The sequence below is a fragment of the Poecilia mexicana genome, unplaced genomic scaffold (assembly GCF_051168715.1).
Source record: "Poecilia mexicana isolate PSO_F unplaced genomic scaffold, ASM5116871v1 scaffold_14, whole genome shotgun sequence".
Classification (NCBI taxonomy): Eukaryota; Metazoa; Chordata; class Actinopteri; order Cyprinodontiformes; family Poeciliidae; genus Poecilia; species Poecilia mexicana.
Window position 1 is genome coordinate 571,354 of NW_028263383.1, and position 12,740 is coordinate 584,093.

The 12,740-nt window shown below is 38.5% G+C and overlaps 1 protein-coding gene and 1 long non-coding RNA gene across 10 annotated transcripts in view; one reads left to right on the top strand and one right to left on the bottom strand.

The window, feature by feature from the left end:
* The window catches only part of LOC148155417 (uncharacterized), a 354,212-nt gene that overhangs the window by 221,127 nt on the left and 120,345 nt on the right, over positions 1 to 12,740 (top strand). The window lies entirely within an intron of this gene.
* The window catches only part of LOC106914853 (unconventional myosin-XVIIIa), an 83,893-nt gene that overhangs the window by 29,571 nt on the left and 41,582 nt on the right, over positions 1 to 12,740 (bottom strand). For all 5 annotated transcript variants that reach the window (XM_088012498.1, XM_088012499.1, XM_088012497.1 and 2 more), the window contains 6 exons: positions 12,567 to 12,632; positions 11,068 to 11,196; positions 955 to 1,098; positions 681 to 770; positions 375 to 494; positions 170 to 284 (listed from right to left, as the gene is read on the bottom strand). In XM_088012498.1, coding sequence (XP_087868624.1) covers positions 170 to 284; positions 375 to 494; positions 681 to 770; positions 955 to 1,098; positions 11,068 to 11,196; positions 12,567 to 12,632 — 664 coding nt within the window. The remainder of the gene's footprint in view (positions 1 to 169; positions 285 to 374; positions 495 to 680; positions 771 to 954; positions 1,099 to 11,067; positions 11,197 to 12,566; positions 12,633 to 12,740) is intronic.

Consider the following 12,740-nt stretch of genomic DNA (forward strand, 5'->3'; position numbering starts at 1 on the left):
GCCCATTAGGGAGGCTTAGTCAGGCTGCTGCTGGTGTCAAAAGTACAATCAATTAGGGCATTTGAAATAAATGCTAAAAAAAAAAGCTCGATTCTGTTAGCAGAGAGGGCCCTGGCTGCATGAGAAATCCTTAAACTTATCTTCAAGGCCAGTTTTGAGTTCAACTAACCGGAATCGTCGTCATCGTCCAGCTCTCCGTTGAGCTCGGACGCCTTTGTGAGACGTGCTTCCATGAGCTCCATCTCCTGTGACTCCATTTGTTTTTTCATGGCATCAAACTTAACCTGTAATGCAGTAATTAAGTCAAGATTGAAAAGAGTTAGTCAGGGGAAAATAGACTGTGTTTCATGTCTTTTTTGTGTTTGTGCATGTGCCTGCAGGTCCTTCATGTCCTTCTCCAGGCGAAGTCTCTCTGACGTTTCAGTTTCCAGCAACTGGGACGCCGACTCGCTGGTGCTCCTCTCGTCGGCGAGCTCAGCCAGCAACTCTGAGATCTGTTCACACACAAGAAGTGGCATACAACCCGTGAGAGCAACGGCTGCAGGGTGCTCACAAAGACTCTTATGAAAGTTGCTGATCAATTTTTTTTTTTTAGCCAGAATGAAAAAGGCGGCAAGACTCCACCACAAATCTCAAACACGGTGCTCCCCGAAAGCCGTGACAAAGACAAAGAGACCCACCCTGCTCTCCAATCGATCTGTGTTCAGTCTCAATTCACTCCGCTCTTTCTCCACTCTCTCCAGCTTCACTTTCTGCTGCTGTATCTCCTCCTGGAGCACAGATCACAGCGGTAGATTTTTACACGTCATGCTACGAGTAAATTGTGAATTATTAAGTCATTCAGGACGTGTGAAGGCGTGCCAGGTGACGCTGTTTAGATAGTGAAATCAGGCTGTGCAATTGAACAGAATCTGTAGGGTGAGTAGGGGGAAGGTGATAGAGAGGCTTGCTCACGTCTTTGCTTCGCATCTGCTCCTCGGTGAGCTGGACTTTAATGAGAGGCTGAACTGTACTGAAGAGCTTCCACCAAGGCCAGTCCTTCACACCACGGTTCTTCTTGATGTTTTTCTGAATGCACCTGATTGCAAGGTCCTGGATCTGAACACATATGGAGAGGCAGTTACCACAGAGACTCGCTAACTTGATTGTGAGCATTTGTTGCACTGGATAAAAATAGAACTGAACAGGCTGGGACACAGGCATTAGTATATAACGCTAGTAACTAGTAACTCGATATGAAAATCATGTGCATGTTCTTTATATTCGACATGACTCCGGTACATTACACTCAGATGTATCCGACCCAGTTTATCAAGACATTATGTGAGAGATCAACACAAAATACCTCAGTTTCTAAGAGGAAAATGATTTTCATATTTTCCTACAAATAAAAACATTAAGGGGGTGAGGTACATTTGTATTCAGCTCCTTCAAGTCAAAACTATGACGATACAAGTTTTACACGTGAAAATTATGCGTAACATTATTATTCCATTCTTTTTGAAAAACAGTTTAACCTCAGTAGAACTGAAATGAGTCAATTTGACTTTGACTGGGACTGCATTAATATGATCACTCAATAGCTGCATTTCCTTTACAAATGTGCACAAATATTTGTCTACGTTCTACTAATGTTGGGAATTTTTGTTTTGTTTTGGAAACTGCTGTTTCCATCAATTAAGAAATTAAAATCACACCTGAATAAAGCTTGTTCATGCAATAAGTCGTTAAAAGTCATGGCAGCAACAGATGTAACCCGTTACATGGAATATCTTCTTTGAGTTGGTGCTCGTCTATCAGCCATCAGAGACATCGGCGTCTTATTCAGGCTTTGGAGTGACAAACCCCTTATAATTAGGAGCAGCTATGTATGCAGCATTTTGGGTAAACTGTAGTCTGTAATTTTACAGAGGAGCTATGAATTCAACACATTCGAATGACACACGATGTTTTATGAGCTGTGCAATGCTGTGAGATCACTGGTGGAGCCAGCTGCAATATGGTCTGAAAAAAAAGAAATCAAAAACAAACCATCAACCTCCTGCTAGTTCTTGACTTTTTTTGTGGTTTTCTCTGGTAGTTGATGGCGTGACTTGTGTGATGTGAAAAAAGCATTTCCACTGCAGTTTTGCAAAATACATCTATTTCAATATGGCCAAAATTAGCATGTTTCCATTAAGCTAATTTATTTTTGTAATTTCAATTTGTGCAATTTCCATGGCTAATGGAAACTTCGCTATTGTCCTGCTGAAACAGTTTTCCCTTTTAGGATCCATTTTCTCAAACTCTGACCTGCTTCCATGTCCCTGTCACATTCCCACAGCTTGACACTGCCTTCCATGGTGTGTTAATTCTTTTGCCATGCCTGACCTTTTGCATGTCAGCCAAAAACTTCGATATGGGTATTGTATCACCAGAACTCTTACTTAGACATGTTGTCTGTGTGGGACTTTGTTGTTGTAAAACTAATAGTTATCCTGTTTACAGATTCTATCACCTGTGCTGCAAATCTCTGCAAAGCTCCTTCAGAGTGGCACTGAGGCTTTTCTCTGGTTAATGCTTCTCTTGCCTTGTTTTGGTATGTTTTCAGTTACATGGAGTTTAAAAAGTGCCCTATGAGACACAACTAAAGGTTGCGATACAGTTTTATAACCCTCGCTTTGTTTTAAGCTTCTCCACAACTTTATCCCTGACCTGTCTTAGTTTGTTACTTGGTCTTTATGAGTCTGTTTGTTCAGTAGAGTTCAAACATTTATTTCCACTATTTTGTGTTACTGTGTCACATTAAAAAACCCCAAAAATGCATCTAACTTTATGCTTGTAGTATGAAAAATGTGCAGGGGACGCAATATTTTTCTTTCCCACACATTCTTAATGATTTAATTGCAGAAAAGAAAAGAGAATGTCATAGACAAATAATAAAAAAAAGAATACAGTGGGGCAGAGACATTATAAAACTCATCAACCAGTAATCTCTCGTCCTCAACACTGTTAAACTGAATCCCAGAAACACTGCATCTTTAATGTGTTTGATTGCCTGTTTATAGCCAAGCAGTTATCCCAGGACTTGCCTGCCTCCTCTGGAGAGTTTCCACAGAGTGCGTTCCAAGGCTGGGAGCTAATTTTTGATTAATTAAATCAAACATGTCGGCAGCTCATTCCAAGTATTACACGATTTCCATGCTGCTTATGCATGAGGCTCTCTAGCAGCGGCAGATTATGGGCAAACCCAATTAGAGCAACACAATTCGCAGCATCAGGTACGTTTTGCCCTGAAGGTACTCTCTATAACCAATTAGGATTTGTCACACAGTCAAAGCTTCAACGTGTAACAAAATGCAGCAATTCTCTGGCAGAAGATTTAAGCAGGTTTCACTTGTCATATTTAGTCTAAAAAGAAAGGGAAACAAACAAAAGATTAGGCTCCATGAGCACCATGGATAATCATTCTGGTTCTCATATCAAATTAAGACGGTGTGACAACTGTATGACTGTGCGATGAGTTACAATTGTGAACCAAGATTAAGAAACAAAGCACTCTCAGTCGTGAAAATTGGCACGCAGACCTGGGAATGTATACGTAAGAGAGCAAGCGTGGGTACGAGTGATTTTTTTTTTTTTTACTGAAAATAATGCCTTTCAAAAAATGACAGCACCTGGAGCTCTATACGGCAGATTTTTCTGAAAGCTGCTATAGTTGCTTTTTTTTCATAGGCTCTGCCTTAAAAATCAAGAAAGAATATATTCAAATCCAGTCAGAGGCATGCGGCCCCTACTTTGGACATCCAGGCCAGCAGGGGGCGACTGTTCCTCATAAATATCTGGGTGCTGGATAGGTTTTCACTATTTCAAACCTTTTTAGATTTGGTAGGAGCCGTTTGTCACTACTGAATACGTCTCAGTTTGTACTCACCTTGCAGACATTCTATGCTCGCTTTGACAACTGCAAATTGAATGTAATTTTGTATAATCTTATTAAAAGATTTTTTTGGTGATGTGACTCTAATGTATATACCAGCAGCAGGTTATATAAAAATATCCTAGTTTGTTCAGATTTTTTATGGCATAAACTGGCCCAAAAAGGGATTACAAACATAATCTGTTAAAAATATTGAAAAATAAAAAGTCTTCAGAAAATATTATTATATTATTAAGTTAAAGTAAATAAGAGATTTGAGCATATTTATTTCTAGAATTCCCAACAACCCCATTAAACTGAGAAGAAAAATAAACTGGGACATGGGAGGGGGATTGCAGTCCAGATTAAATCAATAAAGTTTGAATTGCTGCTTTAAAAATAACTGATAAAAAAATATTCCTTAGGATAACATTTGCAATACTTTACAGAGTTGACAATAGGACTGAATACATACAGAACATGTTTGCTTATGGTTTGATAGTTATGCTGCATCTCATGAAGCACATTTATTCCTGTAAAAATGTGGATACATTTTGAATTTAAAACTGAGGTCAAATACCTTCCCCCAGGATGGCCCTCGCACCTACCCTGTACTTTTCTACCCCCTTTTATGCACTCTCATCCACTGCTCTTCCCTTTATATCTGCACTGCCACCCAATCACCTCTGACAGAACCTTCCATGTAGTTCATTGTTAGCTTTGACATTGATTGCAATGTTATATCCATATTTGTAGGTTGCTTTTAAAAGTGTCTACCAGATGCATAAACATGATTTAATCTGCAAGCCAACACATGCATGTGGTGCTGATTAGATGCAAAAAAGGCAGAAAAAAGATTTGTAGGGTACCTGAAGGACAACAACCAATACAGTTAGTGCCTGCTGACTTTAAAAATGTCAGGATGTCCCCTTGAGGAGACAGCTGAATGAGTGGGGAGGAAAAAAACAGAGGGTGGAAAAAAAGAAACAAGAAAAAAAATGTGGTTTTGTCATTTTTGTCACATGGGCTTGGCACGGCTTCACAAGGTTAACATGCCAGGAAATATAAATCACAGAAAATTGGGGCTTCCTGTCACATCTGTATACATCAAGCAGAAAGTGTCTGAGTGGCTTCACCACCGCTCGACGGTAACCGTTCCGGAGGCAAATTGCCATCTAATCTAACTCTTAAGATTGGACACTTCAAACAGCACAAGAGGCTACGGAGCCCTATCAGTTTTTTCCCAGTGATATGAAGGTAAAAGCAAGAGTGCAAAAGGATATTATTGTGCAATAATTATTCAAACATTCAACGGCTGGATGCTCCATAAATATTCACAGGGCATAGGAGGGGAGATGGAAATCAATTCAATAAGCCACCATGGCTGTTTATCTGCTTCTCAACTGTGGTGGTGACTAATTGAATCAAGAATAATATAAGAGGATGGAAATCAAAATTAAAAAATGCCCTTCACAACACCATTGCAAGGAGAGACTGTATCTAACATATATGCATCAGATGAATAGGAATAAATGTGCATGCTGCAATGGTGGAAGCAATTCATAGCAAAACTGTGTGAACAGGGGAAAAAATTTACAGCTCTGGAAAAAAATTTGCAGACCACTGCCCTGAACCCCATTGAAAACCTCATGGTCATTCCACCAAATATTGATTTTTTTAACTCTTCCCGAGTTACAACATTGTTGTTTCTACGTGAATATGAACTTGTTTTCTTTGCATTATGCGAGGTCTGAAAGTGCTGCGTCTTTTTCATTATTTTGACCATTTTTCATTTTCTGCAAATAAATGCTAAATTTTTGGATGGAATTTCGGCGACATTGAGGAACAATGTTAAAAATAAAATCAAAGAAACTGATAATGATAAATAGTTCTCTTAATTTTTTTTCCAGAGCTTTATACATATATATATGCATCAGCCATTGTCTTGATTTTCCTGCAGTCACAACACTTGGTCTACTGACTCAACAGGTATATCCACTGAATACACAACACTCATTTTTATGTTGTAATTAAGTAACTGTCAATATTTCAAAAAGTCTGTTCTGTGACTTGACATGAATTATTAAATACATTTTCTAATTCGAGAAGATGGATGTTGAACTTGGGGCCAGTACAGTCTCCTGGATTTATAAAGGCAACAGACAAGAAAGACATGTATAGGATACAGAAGGACATTGAAATCTACTCTCTGTTCAAGATCTATTTTGGATCTGCTGCAGGAAGAGGACTCTGAACATTGCCAGAAACTCTTCATTAACTTTCTGAAGTGCTTCCATCCGAAACTAAAAATTTAAAAACAATCACCTTAATGTTGCACATCTTTCTGTCATCACCTGTTTAAATGCTGACCTGCTGTTAAAATAATCTACCTTAAATTACCAAAGCTTTACATATTTTAACTGTTGCCATGTTTTTGCTATAATAAATGTCCATAAACATTAATATTAACTCAGAGGACACAGTTTACTTGTTAAAATCCCCTCAGGGCACACACAGGGATGTATTTGACAAGTCATTAACGATGATAGGAGCAGCATTTGCTTTCAGCTGTTTGCAGCCTCATCCCCCTGCTCCCCCACCCCATGCAAGTTTACCTAACAAATCCAGCCTCAGCACTGCAGTTAATAAGTATTGATTATTCTGGGCGAAGCGGCATAATCAGTCTGAACCCAACAGTAAATCCCGCTCTGTAGTTTTCGACAGCTTTGACAAGTGAGCTGTCACACGGAGGGTCAGAGTTTTACTGTTAAATTAGAAGTTACACAGCAGCTGCTCTTAGACTGAGCCACGAGCTTCATCACGGCTGGTAGGATCTCTCAACCTCAAGAGAGGTTTAGCTGTGCTAACCAAATGCTCCCAATTTAGCAGCAGATGAAAAACTTCAGAAAAGTACGAGAAATTGTTGTTTAGTTATGAAAACTTAAGTTTTATATAAAGTTTGCTCTGAATTAGAAAAGAAATCTTCAAACTGAAATTTGCAGCAAAAGACCTTTGATCTTAAATAGCATGTCTAAAAATAATGTAAACTCAGTTTCCTGCAGATGTTAATAAACACCCCTTCTTATCCTGATGATTTATTTTTCTTTACAAATCTCGAGTGCATGTACAACGATTTTAAGTGTTTACAGTTGCAATTTTTCTATGTCACACTGATTACTGCTCACTGGGCTGTTAATCATCAGGGCCATATGAAATTGTACTCTATTTTTGCTTCACACACACAGCATTAAGGAGTTCATTATTTATTGACTACTTAATATAATACAGTTTCAGTGGCGCTAATAGTTTGACTTTCTTTCCAATGACAAGACTAAACTGTCTGCAGGTTACAACTTTAAAATCAACACAACGACTCAACATGTGAAGGAACTATTCTAACTCAAGTATTCAAGTACGAATCTTTTAAAAAGGTTTTTATGGAAATTGAGTATGCCCAACTTGCATTACAAGGAAAACCTAAAATTGCTTTGTGATGCAGAGAATCCACATTGACCTAATAGGTGTTGAATTTAACCAGGGCATTTGAAAAGAAAACACAAACAGGCTACAGATGGCAATACAGTAAAGATCACTGTGTCTGTTAGACTTCAAGTCAGAAAAAAAATTCTGCAAGGATGCCAGTAAAAATACCACAATTTCCATTATAAGAGTTCCGAAACAGGTGTTGGGGAGGACAGCGTCAAATTAAATGAAACAACATCAACAGCCCTCCCTTGAGAACGGGACCCCATGTCTCAGTGATATTTAGCTGTATAAACAAGGAGGGAAAAAAAAACTCCACTAACATTTAAATGGCTAAATTACCAAGATGAAAAGGAGGATTGTTCCACCCACTGCTTCCTTCCTTCTCCTCCTCTTCCTCTTAGCAGGGGGCTTTTGCACCCACTGCCTTTTCCCCTGTCTCAGCTTAATTGCAGAAGGGATGTAGAGTAGACTGGACAGACACTGAAAGATTAACAACCTAATCTGATGGACAGAATGTGTCTGCACGAAATCACAACAAATCCAATTCTTGCTCACTCAGGGGTGGCATGGATACACGATAAATACAAACTTGCTATGCTTTGGCTCAATCATGCTTTTAGCATTAGGTAAACATTTTGACATCAGAAGCAAATACACCCAAGCAGATTTATATGGTATTGTGCATGAATCCTGTATGAAAACCTAGTTGGAGCATAAGAACATCTTTAGCATTGTTATCTATTAAACTATGTAATATCTAGATTTATTTTGACTAACAGAGCAGAACATACTTCGGTTGGGTATGGTATTATCTAAGCTGCAGAATATCTATGCAATGGAGAAAACATAGAACTAGCCTCATTATCTGTGATCTAATGCCCAGTAGAGGGTTTTCACTCACATGGCCTGAGGTAGAGATATAAAAATTATAAACTCAAACCACAGAAGGAACAGCTTCTATGCAGAAGAAATTAAAACACCCAAAACTGTCTGTCTTTGCAAAGTTTCAAATGTATTTGTACATACCATTCAATTAATTTCCCCCATTCATCACAAAGTGTAGTCCTACTCAGCTCTGACAAATAGGTTTTTTCACAGCTGCGTTCATGACTATTTAATTACAACTGTAACACCGTATTTATCACACCTACACCACGCTTCCTAACAATCTGCAGAACTTTGCTTTATGTGGATTCAGCCCTACTGTGGAGGAGAAATATGCCATCAGTAATTTCATTCTGTGTGCACTGCTCTGTGGCACCCTGTACAATAACTCTAACCATGTGCAATCCAAATTTTTTTGAGCTTTTAACTGATCACAGTGGGACTCTGAAGCTGACATTTGATTTTTTTGTGTGTGTGTGTGTGTGTGTGTGTGTGTGTGAACTATGCTGAGCTTAATATATTACTCTAAACCCAATGAACTACAACTTGGGCTTGTTCCTCCTCTGCATTCTCCTCATCACTACATAACATGCCAGGACTGTGACAGCATGACAAATACACTTTGCATTTGACCTGCAGCCTGAAAAACGTGCATCATTTTTGTTTGGCCAGCAATATTTCTGTGCAGAAATATATTTAGGCAGGTCATTTATCTGTCACTCAGCACCACAGAAGAAATTTTTTGAACTTTTATTTTTCCACTGCCCTTTTCCTTGAGAGGTTTTTGTTTGAAGCAAAGGTCAATGTTCTAGAACCATAATTCCCATACTTCTTCCTCACAGTTTGAAAACAATATTCGTAGCTCACAAGTAGAGAAGTTTGCACTTGAGGCTTAATAAGCTGCGCTGCAAATCACTTATTATAGTTTTAGTTACTTGTTCAATGGAAATGTTGATGGTTCAGTGAGAGATAAATTAAAAATCTTGAGAGTAGGAGTAGCATAGAGGTCCTTATGTCAAAGAGTGAGGAGTCTCAGCTTTATCTAGGGATTTTAGGGAATTTTTAGCAATAAAACGCGCAGAGTTAATAACAGCAACCATGCCACTAAATTGACAGAATCAGCAGAAGATATCATCACAGCTATGCCTGCATTTAACATGTTACCTTGCCAAGCTAAATTGATTTTCAGATCAATAAACCCCAGATTTAAAAAAAATTGAATCTTTCTATTACAGATACATTAGTGGGAGACAGAAGGGATGAGGGCGGAGAGGGAATATTTAGTTTTTTTGCTTAATGGATTTTGTAAAAGCCCTTTTGCCCTGAAATTTTGATGACTTCTTGTTGTTTATAATTTTCAAGTTCAGAACGTGAACCACAGGACTGTTCCAAACTATAAGTATTACATTTTGAACCCAAATGAAACACAAAAAAAAGCAATAAAAAAAACTGAAACGGAAGAAAGATCAGTCATATTCATGCACCACTGATAAATCTTACAGAAAATTTGACCATTTAATCATCTTACTTGCATCACATGCAAGTGAAACAAGATATTCCGTGCCTCGCACATTGTCATTGTTGATGGAGGGCAGGAGCATTGATTCTGTTTCTGCTGGTTCATCGCAAGCAGGCTGAAGCAGCACTTTCACTTAAATAGTAATCACAGAGATGGAGAAGTGTGGGGTGCCATATATCACTGGAGGACATGCATTAAGTCCAGAGAGATGGAGCCATGCATGCCAACAGAGAAATGGAAGTGGGGTGGAGCAGGAGGCTATGCGAGTCAGCAGCATGCCTGATAAGGGTGCATTCTTGGGGGCACGCAGAAGAAATGGCCATGGTTCTGCCTTGTGATGGATGATTGGATGGATCACACGAAGGCCAGGGCTATGAGCAAAAGATTTAGAGTGCTTATTTGTAATTAGTTGAAGATTTGCAGGATCGCTGGTAGGATCTACCCTAATGTCTAGACCAAACAGGCCCTCAAAATAGCCCTGTAGAAATTCTTCATCTTTAAGGTTTTCCATTCAACAAAATCACCCTGTTAATTTACTCACTTCTCCAATACAATAATGTTGCATTCATATAAATGTGTATTTTAACAGGCATCAAAGTAAACTAAATATTGTTTGTTTCCTTCGAATACATAAAAAGAAAGATATTTAAACTTTTACATTTTAATAAGATTTTGAAAATCTTTAGTGTTAGACTAAAAAATGCTGGACGTCCAGGGTTTCTGTGTTTAGCTTTGCCTCTTTTCTACATAGAGTCATTGACGGGGCTATTAAGGTAATTGATTGTGTGTGTTATCCTTGATTTATTTTTTTCCCCTGTCACAGAAAGTATCGCTGGCACAGTGTTTTAGTTCATTTTCTCTTCAATAGAACTCACTCCTGGCCCATTCTTTCAATGTTTATATTTTATTAAGAAAGCTACTGCTGAAATTAACAGAACTACTTTTGCAATTTAGTTTGATAATTCTATTAGTACCACTGACACCAAAACATTTTGATTTAGCTGCATCTCTTTCCAGGATGGAGCTACTGCTGAAATTAACATGAAAGAGGTACTAAATTTGTGTTCTCTTGTTTTTGTGTTTTTCTTACAGAAAGTAACCCTGGTCTTGTGCTTTGGTGTTTACATCCAAACTGATTAAACTGAATTTGGAGCAAATTTAATTATGTACATGTGGATATCAGTGGGACCTCTTTTCATTAAGTGCCTTTTAGGTTTGTGCTATATAAACAAATCGAACTGAAGACATGAATTACATATAAAAGGCGTGTTGTTCATACCTTCCTCTTCTTGAAGGTCTGCCGTGCAATGTAGCCTCTACAGGAAGCTTGGAACAGAGTTAGATTACGCTTGGTCTGCTCATCCCGCTGTTCCTCCAGCTTAGCCAAAATCCCAGCTCTGAAAAACAACTGGAGAAAGAAACAATGTCACACAAAAGCATATTAGCGAAAAGGAAACATTATTGAGAGATCACTCGGTGCTTACTTTAGCCAAGAGAAAATTAGAGTGAGCGGCCTGCTTTAAAGCGAAGCACAGCAGCAAAGTTAAAACAAAGGTGAGTTGGAAAACTAAATAAACGCACTGAAGCAAAGAAATCAATAAGAAGAGGTGTAATCCACAGACATAAGAGCTTTATCCAAATGATAAAGGAGAGATTAAGTTATTATCTTGGACAATCAGCATGGTCTGTTTTTAATCTAGGCCAAAGGTGCAACACAGTTTAACAGGCTCTGGGCTCCTCTATACATCAAAGGATCAAGTACTGCCAGTGCATCAAACATGAAGGCAAGAAAGTCTTTACAATAATATTTTTTTTTGTACTCTACACATGTAAAAATGCTTCAAAGGTAAATCAAAATGTGGTTTGGGAAATGTAAAATTGGGAGGAGCAATGTATTTGGTTAAAACAGAGAATACTATGTTTTAATTTGGTTCAATAGTTGGGCAGAAATTTACCATTCAACATTAGATGCATGCAGTACTTTGTAAAATGCGGGTGGCTAGGCTGTTCTTCTACACAGAGCTATCTCTGAAGGCAGATTTTATCCTGCGCAGAGCTTTGAATCCACTGCTGGAAGCCTCTTTGGGGCTGGCGTAATTGGCATGCAAGTGAGACAGGTTGCTATGATGCCAACGACATGCTTTGTGAATGGCCAACTGAGCCTTTTTGAATTGTGGTGCCCAATGTAAGGCTGCCTCCAAACCCTTCCTCTCTTATGTGCTTAAAAAGAGTGGCAACATTTCTGTTTTTATATATATATATATATATATATATATATATATATATATATATATATATATATATATATATATATTATTGTTTCTTTTGTATTTCAGTCTTAGCTGAGAGCTACTTTCTAGCTGATAGCTTAGAAACCGAGGTCCAATCCTATGTTTACGGTGGGTACCTGTACGAGGGTCATGGTGCAAAATCAGTAGCAAGAATTTGCTCTAATAACCAGAAACAAAAGAGAGAATTATTGTCTTGCTGTCATCGTGTGAAGAAGAGTCTCTTGGGTAGCTAGTGGCAAAAAAAAAAAAGGTGAGATGAAGGGACAGGGCTTGGCAGCATTCCATAAAAAGAACAGCAAACAACCCTCAAAGAGGGACAGGTGTAATGAAAGGCACACTTCCCAGGAAAGCAAGTGTCATTCACCAAAGAAAAAAAAAAAGTTGTGCTACAGCTTTGTTGTTAAGGTTTAAAGAGGAAGGGAACTGGCAGTGATTCAAAGCAAAAGGTTTGCGCAGGAACATTAAAGTGGCTTGTTTTCTTACTCACCCTACTCAGACCCATGTGGTAGCTGCTCTTCTCCAAATCCAGAGACTCCAACAGCTCCTCCACAGCCTGGGTAAAGATGTACAACATCATCAGTGTCTCCATGTTTGGATGCAGAAAGATTAATTACAGACAATACAACAAGACAGTGATCTACCCACAAGCCTTTAAATTAGA